At 47.0% G+C, this 17,025-nt stretch overlaps 1 protein-coding gene across 1 annotated transcript in view; it reads left to right on the plus strand.

Annotated features, from left to right (window-relative positions):
• The window catches only part of LOC311122447 (sushi, nidogen and EGF-like domain-containing protein 1), a gene marked incomplete at both ends in the record, with an annotated part of 46,566 nt that extends 29,548 nt beyond the window's left edge, over nucleotides 1–17,018 (plus strand). Inside the window, 2 exons of the mRNA XM_084196798.1 lie at nucleotides 15,953–16,045; nucleotides 16,881–17,018. Coding sequence (XP_084052924.1) covers nucleotides 15,953–16,045; nucleotides 16,881–17,018 — 231 coding nt within the window. The remainder of the gene's footprint in view (nucleotides 1–15,952; nucleotides 16,046–16,880) is intronic.
• Between the last annotated feature and the right edge of the window lie 7 nt (nucleotides 17,019–17,025).

Below are 17,025 nucleotides of genomic sequence, written 5' to 3' on the forward strand. Positions count from 1 at the left end.
TACTACTGTCCTCCATTACCCAGCATACTACTGTCCTCCATTACCCAGCATGCTACTGTCCTCCATTACCCAGCATACTACTGTCCTCCATTACCCAGCATACTACTGTCCTCCATTACCCAGCATGCTACTGTCCTCCATTACAGAGCATACTACTGTCCTCCATTACCCAGCATACTACTGTCCTCCATTACCCAGCATACTACTGTCCTCCATTACCCAGCATACTACTGTCCTCCATTACCCAGCATACTACTGTCCTCCATTACCCAGCATACTACTGTCCTCCATTACCCAGCATACTACTGTCCTCCATTACAGAGCATGCTACTGTCCTCCATTACCCAGCATACTTCTGTCCTCCATTACCCAGCATGCTACTGTCCTCCATTACCCAGCATACTACTGTCCTCCATTACCCAGCATACTACTGTCCTCCATTACAGAGCATACTACTGTCCTACATTACCCAGCATACTACTGTCCTCCATTACCCAGCATACTACTGTCCTCCATTACAGAGCATACAACTGTCCTCCATTACCCAGCATACTACTGTCCTCCATTACCCAGCATACTACTGTCCTCCATTACCCAGCATACTACTGTCCTCCATTACCCAGCATGCTACTGTCCTCCATTACCCAGCATACTTCTGTCCTCCATTACCCAGCATGCTACTGTCCTCCATTACCCAGCATACTACTGTCCTCTATTACCCAGCATACTACTGTCCTCCATTACCCAGCATACTACTGTCCTCCATTACCCAGCATACTACTGTCCTCCATTACTCAGCATACTACTGTCCTCCATTACCCAGCATACTACTGTCCTCCATTACCCAGCATACTACTGTCCTCCATTACAGAGCATACTACTGTCCTCCATTACCCAGCATACTACTGTCCTCCATTACCCAGCATACTACTGTCCTCCATTACAGAGCATACTACTGTCCTCCATTACCCAGCATACTACTGTCCTCCATTACCCAGCATACTACTGTCCTCCATTACCCAGCATACTACCGTCCTCCATTACCCAGCATACTACTGTCCTCCATTACCCAGCATACTACTGTCCTCCATTACCCAGCATACTACTGTCCTCCATTACCCAGCATACTACTGTCCTCCATTACCCAGCATACTACTGTCCTCCATTACCCAGCATACTACTATCCTCCATTACCCAGCATACTACTGTCCTCCATTACCCAGCATACTACTGTCCTCCATTACCCAGCATACTACTGTCCTCCATTACCCAGCATGCTACTGTCCTCCATTACCCAGCATACTACTGTCCTCCATTACCCAGCATACATTACATTTTACATTTACGTCATTTAGCAGACGCTCTTATCCAGAGCGACTTACAGTTAGTGCATACATTATTCTTTTTCTATTTTCATACTGGCCCCCCGTGGGAAACGAACCCACTACCCTGGCGTTGCAAACGCCATGCTCTACCAACTGAGCTACCTCCCTGCCGGCCATTCCCTCCCCTACCCTGGACGACGCTGGGCCAATTGTGCGCCGCCCCATTGGTCTCCCGGTTGCGGCCAGCTACAGCAGAGCCTGGATTTGAACCAGGATCTCTAGTGGCACAGCTAGCACTGCGATGCAGTGCCTTAGACCACTGCGCCACTCGGGAGACATACTCCGTTACCCAGCATGCTACTGTCCTCCATTACCCAGCATACTACTGTCCTCCATTACAGAGCATACTACTGTCCTACATTACCCAGCATACTACTGTCCTCCATTACCCAGCATGCTACTGTCCTCCATTACAGAGCATACTACTGTCCTCCATTACAGAGCATACTACTGTCCTCCATTACCCAGCATGCTACTGTCCTCCATTACCCAGCATACTACTCACCAATGTTCAATCACTAATGAACAAACTTGATGAACTCAGAGTGAGGCTCTCCTTCCAGAGGGACATCAGATCAGAGTGAGGCTCTCCTTCCAGAGGGACATCAGATCCTGCAACATACTCCAATTTTCTGAGACTTTCCTCCGACATCCAAACCGATTATATACAACCATCCGGTTTTACAGTTTTTTGTTCAGATAGGCAGCGGGCTCTCTCTGAGCAAGGCTCTGCTTTATGACCAACAACACGACGATGGAAATCTACAGGAACTTGTGAGCTTCAGCTTCTGCTCCCCCGACTTGGAATACTTGGTCATCAAATTTTGTCCTTTTTACCTTCCGAGAGAGTTCTCAGGGATTTTCGCCATGGCTGTGTACATCCCGTCCCAAGCCGACACCAAAAATGCTCTCAAAGATCTTCATTGGACCCTGAACAAACTGGAGACCCCATTCCCAGAGGCAGCGTTCATTGTTGTGGGGGACTTTAACAAAAAAGTAATTTGAGAACCGTGCTCCCAAATTATTACCAACACATCGACTGTCTAACTTGCAGAAATTCTACTCTTGACCACTGCTACACGCCTTTTTCGACACAGGTGTAAGGCCCTCTCTCATCCTTCTTTCGGAAAATCCGACCGTGACTCCACTCCGTCTTGCTTCTCCCCGCCTACAAACAAAGACTCAAGAGGGAAGTTCCGGTGGTCAGGTATATACAGCGTTGGTCCGACCAATCAAAATTCACGCTCCAAGACTGTTTTTATCACGTGGACTGGAATATGTTCCTGGTCGCCTCTGGAGATAACGGATTGATACCAGCCTTGTAGGAAAACTGAAAGAGAGAAATGCTGCTTATAAAAAGGGCAAGGTGACCGGGGACAATAGTTTGGTTAAACAGTACAAATACGACCTACGCAGAGCAATCAAGATGTCAAAACACAGGTATAGGTACGAAGTGGAGGCGCAATTCAGTGGGTCAGACACAAGGCGTATGTGTCAGGGGCTCCCAACGATCACGGATTACAAAAAGAAAGCCCGCCACATCACGGGCACCAACGCCACCCTACCGGACGAGCTACAAACCTTTTTCTCAAGATTCGAGCACAACGACCCTGAGCTGCCGAGGAGAGCCCCTGATGACAACGTGGGCTACACACTCACAGTCTCCACTGAGGACGTATGGAAGTCATTCAAACGTGTTAACCCTCGCAAGGCTGCCGGCCCAGACGGCATCCCTAGCCATGCCCTCAGAGTATGTGCTGCCTGTTTTTTTACAATCTCTCCCTAGCTCAAGCTGCTATACCAACCTGCTAGATGGGGTATTGTAAGATGGCGCCGACAGATAGGGCAGCTCTGCTTCTAGCTCCTAAGCAACTTTGCAGAATTTTTGTTTTTTTGTGTGTTATTTCTTACATTATTAGCCCAGGAAATGTTTTGTTTTATTACAAACAGCCGGAAATAACTTTTGGATATCAGAGCGGCGGTACCCCACCAGCATTACGACCAGGAATACGGCTTTCCTGAATTGGATCCTTTGTTCGTACCCCCCAGGGCAATTTAACTGATTCCAGAGGCTGATCTTAAACACTGCCGGCGGAGAAGAGGTATCCGGAGTGGACTTCTAGTCCGACTCAGGAGGCGCGCACACCATCGCTTCCGAGTATATTACTCGCTAATGTTCAGTCTCTGGATAAAGTAGACTAGCTCAGGGCGAGAATCTCCTTCCAGAGAGACATCAGGGATTGTAACATACTCTGTTTCACGGAAACATGGCTCTCTCGGGATATACTGTCTCCGTCAGTTGGGTTCTCAGTACATCCCACAGACAGGAATAAAGAACTCTCCGGGAAGAAGAAAGGTGGGGGTGTTTGTTTCATGATTAACTACTCATGGTGTGATTGTGATAACATACAGAAACTCAAGTCCTTTTGTTCACCCAACCTAGAATACCTCACAATCAAATGCCGACCATATTACCTCCCAAGAGAGTTCTCTTCGGCTATAGTCACAACCGTGTATATTCCCCCTGAAGCCGATACCACGACGGCCCTCAAAGAGCTACACTGGACTTTATGCAAACTGGAAACCACTTATCCTGAGGCCACATTTATTGTAGCTGGGGATTTTAACAAAGCAAATTTGAGGAAAATGCTACCGAAGTTCTACCAACACATTGACTGTAGCACTCGCTCTGAGAAAACATTAGACCACTGCTACTCAGCTTTTCAAAATGCCTACAAGTCCCTCCCCTGCCCTCCCTTCGTCAAATCTGATCACGACTCCATTTTGCTCCTCCCTTCCTATAGGCAGAAACTCAAACAGGAAGTACCCGTGCTAAGGACTATTCAACGCTGGTCTGACCAATTGGAATCCATGCTTCAAGATTGTTTTGATCACGCGGACTGGGATTTGTTCCGGGTAGCCTCTGAGAATAACATTGACAAATACATGGATAAGGTGACTGAGTTCATCAGAAAGTGTATAGGAGATGTTGTACCCACTGTGATTATTAAAACCTACCCAAACCAGAAACCGTGGATAGATGGCAGTATTCGCGCAAAACTGAAAGCACGAACCACCATATTTAACCATGGCAAGGTGACTGAGAATATGGCAGAGTACAAACAGTGTAGTTATTCCCTCCGTAAGGCAATCAAACAGGCAAAACGTCAGTATAGAGACAAAGTGGAGTCGCAATTCAACGGCTCAGACACGAGACGTATGTGGCAGGGTCTATAGACAATCACGGACTACAAAGGGAAAACCAGCCACGTCGCGGACACCGACGTCTTGCTTCCGGACAAGCTAAACACCTTCTTCGGGGTTAACACAGTGCCACCGACACGGCCCCCTACCAAGGCTTGTGGCCTCTCCTTCTCCGTGGCCGACGTGAATAAGACATTTAAGCGTGTTAACCCTCGCAAGCCTGCCGGCCCAGACGGCATCCCTAGCCGCGTCCTCATAGCATGCCCAAACCAGCTGGCTGGAGTTTTTACAGACATATTAATCTCTCCCTTTCCCAGTCTGCTGTCCCCACTTGCGTCAAGATGTCCACCATTGTTCCTGTTCCCAAGAAAGCAAAGGTAACTGAACTAAATGACTATCACCCCGTAGCACTCACTTCTGTCATCATGAAGTGCTTTGAGAGGCTAGTTAAGGATCATATCACCTCTACCTTACCTGTCACCCAAGACCTACTTAAATTTGCTTACCTCCCCAATAGATCCACAGACGATGCAATCACCATCGCACTGCACGCTGCCCTATCCCATCTGGACAAGAGGAATACCTATGTAAGAATGCTGTTCATTGACTATAGCTCAGCATTCAACACCATAGTACCCTCCAAGCTCATCATTAAGCTCGAGGCCCTGGGTCTGAATCCCGCCCTGTGCAACTGGGTCCTGGACTTCCTGACTGGCCGCCCCCAGGTGGTGAAGGTAGGAAACAACACCTCCACTTCGCTGATCCTCAACACAGGGGCCCACAAGGGTGCATTCTCAGCCCCTTCCTGTACTCCCTGTTCACCCATGACTGCGTGGCCAAGCACGCCTCCAACTCAATCATCAAGTTTGCAGACGACACAACAATAGTAGGCCTGATTACCAATAATGACGAGACAGCCTACAGGGAGGAGGTGAGGGCCCTGGGAGTGTGGTGCCAGGAAAATAGCCTCTCACTCAATGTCAACAAAACAAAGGAGCTGATCGTGGACTTCAGGAAACAGCAGAGGGAGCACGCCCCTATCCACATCGACGGGACCACAGTGGAGAAGGTGGAAAGCTTCAAGTTCCTCGGCTTACACATCACTGACAATCTGAGATGGTCCACCTACTCAGACAGTGTGGTGAAGAAGGCGCAACAGCGTCGGGCTGTATCACCGCCTGGTACGGCAACTGCACCGCCCGCAACCGCAGGGCTCTCCAGAGGGTGGTGCGGTCTGCCGAACGCATTACCGGGGGCAAACTAGACCTCCAGGACACCTAAAGCACCCTTTGTCACAGGAAGGCCAAAAAGATCATCAAGGACAACAACCACCCGAGCCACTGCCTGTTCACCTCGCTATCGTCCAGAAGGCGAGGTCAGTACAGGTGGTGCCAGTTAAACAACCTCTCCCTCAACGTCAGTCTGACGGCGTGGTGCCAGGTAAACAACCTCTCCCTCAACGTCAGCAAAACAAAGGAGCTGATTGTGGATTTCAGGAGGAACCATGCTGGACATGCCCCCATCCTCATCAACCGCTGTGGAGACGGTCAATAACATCAAATTCCTTGGCATACACATCTCAGAGGAGCCTCCCCCTATGGACATTCCACCCCTCCCCCCAACGGACTTTAACTCTGCCCCCACCCCAATGACATTAATCACTGTTGCAGTTGTTCAAATGTGTATATTATTACTTTTTTATTTAAATGTTTTTATTTAACTTGGTCCCCCTCAATAATAAAGCGCTGCTCTGCCTTCTTAACAGCACTATCAACAAGGCAGGTCCTACAGGCCCTAGTTTTTTCGCACCTGGACTACTGTTCAGTCGTGTGGTCAGGTGCCACAAAGAGGGACTTAGGAAAATTGCAATTGGCTCAGAACAGGGCAGCACGGCTGGCCCTTGGATGTACACAGAGTGCAAACATTAATAATATGCATGTCAATCTCTCCTGGCTCAAAGTGGAGGAGAGATTGACTTTGTCACTACTTGTATTTGCGAGAGGTCTTGACATGTTGAAAGCACCGAGCTGTCTGTTTAAACTACTAGCACACAGCTCAGACACCCATGCATACCCCACAAGACATGCCACCAGAGGTCTCTTCACAGTCCCCAAGTCCAGAGCAGACTATGGGAGGCGCACAGTACTACATAGAGCCATGACTACATGGAACTCTATTCCACATCAGGTAACTCATGCAAGCAGTAGAATCAGATTTAAAAAACAAATAAAAATACACCTTATGGAACAGCGGGGACCGTGAAGCAACACAAACATAGGCACAGACACATGCATACACACACATGATAACATACACAACACACACACACGTACACATGGATTTTGTGTTGTAGATGGGTGGTAGTGGAGTATGGGCCTGAGGGCACACACTTAGTGTGTTGTGAATTCTGTAATGAATGGATTGTAATGTTTTACAATTTGTATATAACTGCCTTGATTTTGCTGGACCCCAGGAAGAGTAGCTGCTGCCTTGGCAGGAACTAATGGGGATCCATAATAAACCCCAGGAAGAGTAGCTGCTGCCTTGGCAGGAACTAATGAGGATCCATAATAAATACAAATAGAAATAGTCATGCTGCTCCTCTATGGTCATGCACACTCTTTGCATTCTCTCAACCAGCTTCACCTGGAATGCTTTTCCAACAGTCTTGAAGGAGTTCCCACATATGCTGAGCACTTGTTGGCTGCTTTTCCTTCACTCTCTGCGGTCCGACTCATCCAAAACCATCTCAATTGGGTTGAGGTCGGGGGATTGTGGAGGCCAGGTCATCTGATGCAGCACTCCATCCCTCTCCTTCTTGGTCAAATAGCCCTTACACAGCCTGGAGGTGTGTTGGGTCATTGTCCTGTTGAAAAACAAATGACAGTCCCACTAAGCCCAAACCAGATGGGATGGCGTATCGCTGCAGAATGCTTTGGTAGCCACGCTGGTTACGGTAAGTGTGCCTTGAATTCTAAATTAATCACGGACAGTGTCACCAGCAAAGCACCCCCACACAATAACACCTCCTCCTCCATGCTTTACGGTGGGAAATACACATGCGGAGATCATCCGTTCATCCACACCACGTCTCACAACGACACGGCGGTTGGAACCAAAAATCTCAAATTTGGACTCCAGACCAAAGGACAATTTTCCACCGGTCTAATGTCCATTGCTCATGTTTCTTGGCCCAAGCAAGTCTCTTCTTCTTATTGATGTCCTTTATTAGTGATTTCTTTGCAGCAATTTGACCATGAAAGCGTGATTCACACTGTGTCCTCTGAACAGTTGATGTTGAGATGTGTCTGTTACTTGAACTCTGTGAAGCATTTATTTGGGCTGCAATTTCTGAGGCTGGTAACTCTAATGAACGTATCCTCTGCTGCAGAGGTAACTCTGGGTCTTCCATTCCTGTGGCGGTCCTCATGAGAGCCAGTTTCATCATAGCGCTTGATGGTTTTTGCGACTGCACTTGAAGAAACATTCAAAGTTCTTGAAATGTTCTGTATTGACTGACCTTCATGTCTTAAAGTAATGATTGACTGTCATTTCTATTTGCTTATTTGAGCTGTTCTTGCCATAATATGGACTTGGTCTTTTACCAAATAGGGCTCAAACGCATTAAGAAGGAAAGAAATTCCACAAATTAACTTTTAAGAAGGTACACCTGTTAATTGAAATGCATTCCAGGTGACTACCTCAGGAAGCTGGTTGAGAGTGCCAAGTGTTTTCAAAGCTGTCATCAAGGCAAAGGGTGGCTATTTGAAGAATCTCAAATATAAAATATATTTTGATTTGTTTAACACTTTTTTTGGTTACTACATGATTCCATATGTGTTATTTCATAGTTTTGATGTCTTCACAATTATTCTACAAATGTAGAAAATAGTAAAAAATAAAGAAAAACCCTGGAATGAGTAGGTGTGTCCAAACTATTGACTGGTAGTGTATATGTACATATCTACCTCAATTACCTCGTACCCCTGCATATCGACTCAGTACTGGTAACCCGTGAATATATCCAAGTTATCGTTACTCAGTGTATATATATTATTTGTGTTGTTATCTTTCTATAATTGTTCTATTGTTTTCTCTGCATTGTTGTGAAGTAAAGCAGTTTCACTGTTAGTCTACACCTGTTGTGATTCGGTTTGATCCCACAGGAATGTGCCTCAGTACCCTGGAAGAGGGAAAAGACTGTCTGGTCCACCCTGTTCTGCTGTGATGATGGAGGATGTTCATCTGTACCGCACAGTTTACTACGGGAACCTGGGGGAACAACAGTCCATTTTGGGAATAATTGCTTTATGGCGCATTTTATTAGTTTACTTACAAGGGGAAGTGCCGCTTTGTCTAGACTTGAAAGGACAGGAGCCTCTGTCTAGGCTGGAGCTGATGGTTGGTATTTATTCAGGTAGTTTCATCGGACAGGGTCTGGTATAACATGCCTGGCAGCAGGGCAGCAGAGTAGCGCAGAGCAGTGGCAAACTATTCCTTATATAGTGCACTACTTTTGACCAGGAAACTCTGACATTTTGTGTCCCAAATGGCACCCTATTCCCTACATAGTGCACTGCTTTTGACCAGAGGACTCTAAGTGTATCCCAAATGGCACCCTAGTCCCTAGTTCCTACTACTGCTAGTCAAAGGTAGTGCACTATGGGAAATATGGTGCAATTTGGCTCTGCCAAATTCAGCACTGACTCTGCCAAACTCAGCACTGACTCTGCCACTTACTCCTCTGGATGAGGTCCATGGCACAACTCTGTGGTCCTCCTGTCTGCTCTATGGTCCTCCTGTCTGCTCTATGGTCCTCCTGTCTGCTCTATGGTCCTCCTGTCTGCTCTATGGTCCTCCTGTCTGCTCTACGGTCCTCCTGTCTGCTCTATGGTCCTCATGTCTGCTCTACGGTCCTCCTGTCTGCTCTATGGTCCTCCTGTCTGCTCTATGGTCCTCCTGTCTGCTCTACGGTCCTCCTGTCTGCTCTACGGTCCTCCTGTCTGCTCTATGGTCCTCCTGTCTGCTCTGTGGTCCTCCTGTCTGCTCTACGGTCCTCCTGTCTGCTCTATGGTCCTCCTGTCTGCTCTATGGTCCTCCTGTCTGCTCTACGGTCCTCCTGTCTGCTCTATGGTCCTCCTGTCTGCTCTATGGTCCTCCTGTCTGCTCTATGGTCCTCCTGTCTGCTCTATGGTCCTCCTGTCTGCTCTATGGTCCTCCTGTCTGCTCTATGGAACAGCTGTCTGCTCTATGGTCCTCCTGTCTGCTCTATGGTCCTCCTGTCTGCTCTATGGTCCTCCTGTCTGCTCTATGGTCCTCTTGTCTGCTCTATGGTCCTCCTGTCTGCTCTATGGTCCTCCTGTCTGCTCTACGGTCCTCCTGTCTGCTCTATGGTCCTCCTGTCTGCTCTATGGTCCTCCTGTCTGCTCTATGGTCCTCCTGTCTGCTCTATGGTCCTCCTGTCTGCTCTATGGTCCTCCTGTCTGCTCTATGGTCCTCCTGTCTGCTCTATGGTCCTCCTGTCTGCTCTACGGTCCTCCTGTCTGCTCTATGGAACAGCTGCTTGCTGCATAAACCACATGACACATCCTGTGTTATTGTACTACTACCTCTAATACTATTTCACCTCCTTAGAGGGAAATATCATACTGTACCATGCATCCCAAATGGTACCCTATTTCCTATAGGCCCTGGTCAAGAGTAGTGCACTAAATAGGGAATGGGGTATCATTTGGGATGCAGACTATGTGTGTGTTAGTAAATGGACAATGTGTTTTCAAAACTGGTGGGTAGGTTCTCCCGTGGGATGTTGGTTTCCCCCACCGAGGCTGAAGTCCTGTAGCCACGGTCAACACAGATTTATTTCTCAGCCCCAAAAGCTCTTTAATAGTATGTGAGCCATTGCAAATCCATGCTACTCCTCACCCTTGAGCTGAAGAAACTCTCAAGGCTTATATAGACTCTCCTAAATCGCCCAAATACTTTCCTGCTTGGCTCACTTGGAAGGCCCTGTGGAAAAAGGAGTAGGATCAAATCAAATCAAATCACATGTTGTTTGTCACATGCGCCGAATACAACAGGTGTAGACCTTACAGTGAAATGCTTACTTACAAGCCCTTAACCAACAATGCAGTTTTAAGAAAAAATAAGGGTTAAGTAAAAAATAGATAAGTAGCGAGGCTATATACAGGGGTTACCGGTACAGAGTCAATGTGCAGGGGTACAGGTTAGTCAAGGTAATTGAGGAAATATGTACATGTGGGTTGAGGTAGAGAGAAAGTAGCAGAAGAGAGGGAAGGAGAGAGGGAAGGAGAGAAAGAAGGAGAGAGAGAAGGAGAGAGAGAAGGAGGGAGAGAAGGAGGGAGGGAAGGAAGGAGAGAGAGAGAAGGAGAGAGAGAAGGAGAGAGGGAAGGAGAGAGAGAATGAGAGAGAGAAGGAGAGGGGGAAGGAGAGAGGAGGGAGAGAAGAAGGGAGGGAAGGAAGGAGAGAGAGAGAAGGAGAGAGAGAAGGAGAGAGGGAATGAGAGAGAAGGAGAGAGGGAAGGAGAGAGAAGGAGGGAGAGAAGGAGGGAGGGAAGGAAGGAGAGAGAGAGAAGGAGAGAGAGAAGGAGAGAGGGAAGGAGACAGAGAAGGAGGGAGAAAAGGAGGGAGGGAAGGAAGGAAGGAGAGAGAGAAGGAGAGAGAGAGAAGGAGAGAGAGAAGGAGAGAGGGAAGGAAAGAGAGAAGGAGAGAGGGAAGGAGAGAGAAGGAGGGAGAGAAGGAGGGAGGGAAGGAAGGAGAGAGAGAGAAGGAGAGAGCGAAGGAGAGAGGGAAGGAGAGAGAGAGAAGGAGAGAGAGAAGGCGAGAGGGAAGGAGAGAGGGAGGGAGGGAAGGAGCGAGAGAAGGAGAGAAAATGAGAGAGAGAAGGAGAGAGAGAAGTAGACGAGAGAAGGATGGAGGGAAGTAGAGAGAGAAGGAGAGAGGGAAGTAGAGAGAGAAGGAGAGAGGGAAGGAGAGAGAAGGAGAGAGAGAAGTAGACGAGAGAAGGAGAGAGAGAAGTAGACGAGAGAAGGAGAGAGGGAAGTAGAGAGAGAAGGAGAGAGGGAAGGATGGAGAAGGAGAGAGGGAAGGAGAGAGAGAATGAGAGAGGGAAGGAGAGAGAGAAGGAGAGAGAGAAGGTAACAGGACACAGGATGGGAGGAGAGCCTCCTAATCGGTCCTCCTAGATCAAAGAGAAAACACACACACACACACATACACGGCCAATGGAAACCTCTCCAGCTAATTAACAGTTCATTAATTGCCACAGGGGGCATAGCTCCATTTTGATCACGAGTGTATCCCAAATGGCACCCTATCCCCTGGAATAGTAGTGCACTACTATTGACCAGGGCCCATTTGGCTTTGGTCAAAAAAAGTACACTATATAGGAAATAGGGTGAAATTCGGGACGCAGCCCACAAAACATGTTCCATATCATCAGAAAAAGAACACCCAGCCGTCCTCTTTTCTCCGATCCCCCCTGACTTCAAAGGGAAGTCATTTAGCAGTGATATATCCACTTCCTTTGATCCTCACTGCTGCAATTCAGAGGCAGAGAGAGGAGAGAAAAATGTAAATATTCCTTTATTTAGCAGTGATACAGCCACTTCCTTTATTTAGCAGTGAAACAGCCACTTCCTTTATTTAGCAGTGATACAGCCACTTCCTTTATTTAGCAGTGATACAGCCACTTCCTTTATTTAGCGGTGATACAGCCACTTCCTTTATTTAGCAGTGATACAGCCACTTCCTTTATTTAGCGGTGATACAGCCACTTCCTTTATTTAGCAGTGATACAGCCACTTCCTTTATTTATCAGTGATACAGCCACTTCCTTTATTTAGCAGTGAAACAGCCACTTCCTTCATTTAGCAGTGATACAGCCACTTCCTTTATTTAGCGGTGATACAGCCACTTCCTTTATTTAGCGGTGATACAGCCACTTCCTTTATTTAGCGGTGATACAGCCACTTCCTTTATTTAGCAGTGATACAGCCACTTCCTTTATTTAGCGGTGATACAGCCACTTCCTTTATTTAGCGGTGATACAGCCACTTCCTTTATTTAGCGGTGATACAGCCACTTCCTTTATTTAGCGGTGATACAGCCACTTCCTTTATTTAGCGGTGATACAGCCACTTCCTTTATTTAGCGGTGATACAGCCACTTCCTTTATTTAGCGGTGATACAGCCACTTCCTTTATTTAGCGGTGATACAGCCACTTCCTTTATTTAGCGGTGATACAGCCACTTCCTTTATTTAGCGGTGATACAGCCACTTCCTTTATTTAGCGGTGATACAGCCACTTCCTTTATTTAGCAGTGATACAGCCACTTCCTTTATTTAGCGGTGATACAGCCACTTCCTTTATTTAGCGGTGATACAGCCACTTCCTTTATTTAGCGGTGATACAGCCACTTCCTTTATTTAGCGGTGATACAGCCACTTCCTTTATTTAGCGGTGATACAGCCACTTCCTTTATTTAGCAGTGATACAGCCACTTCCTTTATTTAGCGGTGATACAGCCACTTCCTTTATTTAGCGGTGATACAGCCACTTCCTTTATTTAGCAGTGATACAGCCACTTCCTTTATTTAGCAGTGATACAGCCACTTCCTTTATTTAGCAGTGATACAGCCACTTCCTTTATTTAGCGGTGATACAGCCACTTCCTTTATTTAGCAGTGAAACAGCCACTTCCTTCATTTAGCAGTGATACAGCCACTTCCTTTATTTAGCAGTGATACAGCCACTTCCTTTATTTAGCGGTGATACAGCCACTTCCTTTATTTAGCAGTGATACAGCCACTTCCTTTATTTAGCGGTGATACAGCCACTTCCTTTATTTAGCAGTGATACAGCCACTTCCTTTATTTAGCGGTGATACAGCCACTTCCTTTATTTAGCGGTGATACAGCCACTTCCTTTATTTAGCAGTGATACAGCCACTTCCTTTATTTAGCAGTGATACAGCCACTTCCTTTATTTAGCGGTGATACAGCAATTTCCATTGATCCAAACTGCTGCAAGTAGGAGGCAGAGAGAGGAAAATAAAAATCATTCTTCCAGTTTGGACTGAAGGAAGGGGACATGCAGCCTGCTGACTGACTGACAAAGTGACTGGGAATGGTCTGGGAAAGTCCCCTGTAGCTCAGTTGGTATGTAAATATAATGTATGAATAATGTAATGTAAATGAATGGTCTGGTCCTGTGAACTAGAACTAGCTATGAGATAAAGATGTAGAGAAGATTAATGGTCCTGAATCAATGGGACATATTGTGATGAGGTGGTGTTGAAGAATAACAGGCTTTATTACAGACAGACAGACAGACAGACAGACAGAGAACACATGTTGGCCGTCTAGCTATACCTTCAATGTTGATGTTCTCTGGGACTAGGATACTGTTGATGTTCTCTGGGACTGGGGTGCTGTTGATGTTCTCTGGGACTGGGGTGCTGTTGATGTTCTCTGGGACTGGGGTGCTGTTGATGTTCTCTGGGACTGGGGTGCTGTTGATGTTCTCTGGGACTGGGGTGCTGTTGATGTTCTCTGGGACTGGGGTGCTGTTGATGTTCTCTGGGACTGGGGTACTGTTGATGTTCTCTGGGACTGGGATACTGTTGATGTTCTCTGGGACTAGGATACTGTTGATGTTCTCTGGGACTGGGGTACTGTTGATGTTCTCTGGGACTAGGATACTGTTGATGTTCTCTGGGACTGGGGTACTGTTGATGTTCTCTGGGACTGGGGTACTGTTGATGTTCTCTGGGACTAGGATACTGTTGATGTTCTCTGGGACTGGGGTACTGTTGATGTTCTCTGGGACTGGGGTACTGTTGATGTTCTCTGGGACTGGGATACTGTTGATGTTCTCTGGGACTAGGATACTGTTGATGTTCTCTGGGACTAGGATACTGTTGATGGTCTCTGGGACTGGGGTGCTGTTGATGTTCTCTGGGACTAGGATACTGTTGATGTTCTCTGGGACTAGGATACTGTTGATGGTCTCTGGGACTGGGGTGCTGTTGATGTTCTCTGGGACTGGGGTACTGTTGATGTTCTCTGGGACTGGGGTGCTGTTGATGTTCTCTGGGACTGGGGTACTGTTGATGTTATCTGGGACTGGGGTACTGTTGATGTTCTCTGGGACTGGGATACTGTTGATGTTCTCTGGGACTAGGATACTGTTGATGTTCTCTGGGACTGGGGTGCTGTTGATGTTCTCTGGGACTGGGGTACTGTTGATGTTCTCTGGGACTAGGATACTGTTGATGTTCTCTGGGACTGGGATACTGTTGATGTTCTCTGGGACTGGGGTACTGTTGATGTTCTCTGGGACTGGGGTACTGTTGATGTTCTCTGGGACTGGGGTACTGTTGATGTTCTCTGGGACTGGGGTACTGTTGATGTTCTCTGGGACTGGGGTACTGTTGATGTTCTCTGGGACTGGGGTGCTGTTGATGTTCTCTGGGACTGGGGTACTGTTGATGTTCTCTGGGACTGGGGTACTGTTGATGTTCTCTGGGACTGGGGTGCTGTTGATGTTCTCTGGGACTGGGATACTGTTGATGTTCTCTGGGACTGGGGTACTGTTGATGTTCTCTGGGACTAGGATACTGTTGATGTTCTCTGGGACTGGGATACTGTTGATGTTCTCTGGGACTGGGGTACTGTTGATGTTCTCTGGGACTAGGATACTGTTGATGTTCTCTGGGACTGGGGTGCTGTTGATGTTCTCTGGGACTGGGGTACTGTTGATGTTCTCTGGGACTGGGGTACTGTTGATGTTCTCTGGGACTGGGGTGCTGTTGATGTTCTCTGGGACTAGGATACTGTTGATGTTCTCTGGGACTGAGGTACTGTTGATGGTCTCTGGGACTGGGATACTGTAGATGTTCTCTGGGACTGGGGTACTGTTGATGTTCTCTGGGACTGGGGTACTGTTGATGTTCTCCGGGACTGGGGTGCTGTTGATGTTCTCTGGGACTGGGGTACTGTTGATGTTCTCTGGGACTGGGGTACTGTTGATGTTCTCTGGGACTGGGGTACTGTTGATGTTCTCTGGGACTGGGGTGCTGTTGATGTTCTCTGGGACTGGGGTGCTGTTGATGTTCTCTGGGACTAGGATACTGTTGATGTTCTCTGGGACTGGGATACTGTTGAAGCTGCCTCTCAAAACATGTGTTACAGACCTCTGAGGTTGTACATGTAGCTTATAAATGGCTACCTCTGTCATCCTGTAGCAAGTGACCCAACAGGCTATGAGCTGTTTTGTGGCTTTGAACTTTTGAGTCAGTGTCTGTGACCTCTTCTCTTCTGTCTGTGTCTGTCATCCACAGAGGAGTGTCTGTGCCAGAATGGTGGCGTCTGTGTGGAAGTGAATGGGACCTGTGACTGCCCCTCAGGCTTCACCGGACTCTACTGTCAGTTTGGTACGTATCATATCATATTATAAACTGGATTCTGATTGGCTGACAGCCGTGGTATATCAGACCGTATACCACAGGTATGACAAAACATTTATTTGTACTACTCTATATACGTTGGTAACCAGTTTATATAATAGCAATAAGGCACCTCAGGGGTTTGTGGTATATGGTCAATATACCACGGCTAAGGGATTTATCCAGGCACTCCGCGTTGTGTCGTGCTTAAGAACAGCCCTTAGCCGTGGTATATTGAATATATACCACACCCCCTCGGGCCTTATTGCTCAATTATACACTGGACTCTACTGTCGAATTGGTACATATCATATTATATTATACACTGGACTTAACTGTCAGATTGGTACATATCATATTATACACTGGACTCTACTGTCAGATTGGTGCATTTCATATTATATTAAACACTGGACTCTACTGTCAGTTTGGTACATATCATATTAAACACTGGACTCTACTGTCAGTTTGGTACATATCATATTATATTATATTATATTATACACTGGACTCTACTGTCAGTTTGGTACATATCATATTATATTATATTATATTATACACTGGACTCTACTGTCAGTTTGGTACATATCATATATATCATATTAAACACTGGACTGTAATTGGAAACAGACAGACGCATCATGTTGTGGATTGTATCTTACTTACAATGAGGTAGCATCACACAGTACCACTGCCAGAGTTAGTGGGCTATAAATATGCCTTTTCAGATTGGCAGATTAGCCTTGAATAGTGACTGTCCTTCCATAGTGTTGTCAGTTTTATCATGATGTTTCTCTCTCTCTGACCCTCCTGTCCTCCTCAGAGGTGACCCAGACCCCATGCAGCCACAGCAGGCCGTGTCCTGACGGAGGACCCTGTCTGGAGTACGGAGGAACCTACCTGTGTACCTGTCAGACAGGTGTGGCAGACCTAGACCACAAGGACTTTTATCCTCCCTATGGTAAGAG

The sequence above is a fragment of the Coregonus lavaretus genome (genome assembly GCF_964263955.1).
Source record: "Coregonus lavaretus genome assembly, contig: HAP1_SCAFFOLD_3654, whole genome shotgun sequence".
Taxonomy (NCBI): Eukaryota; Metazoa; Chordata; class Actinopteri; order Salmoniformes; family Salmonidae; genus Coregonus; species Coregonus lavaretus.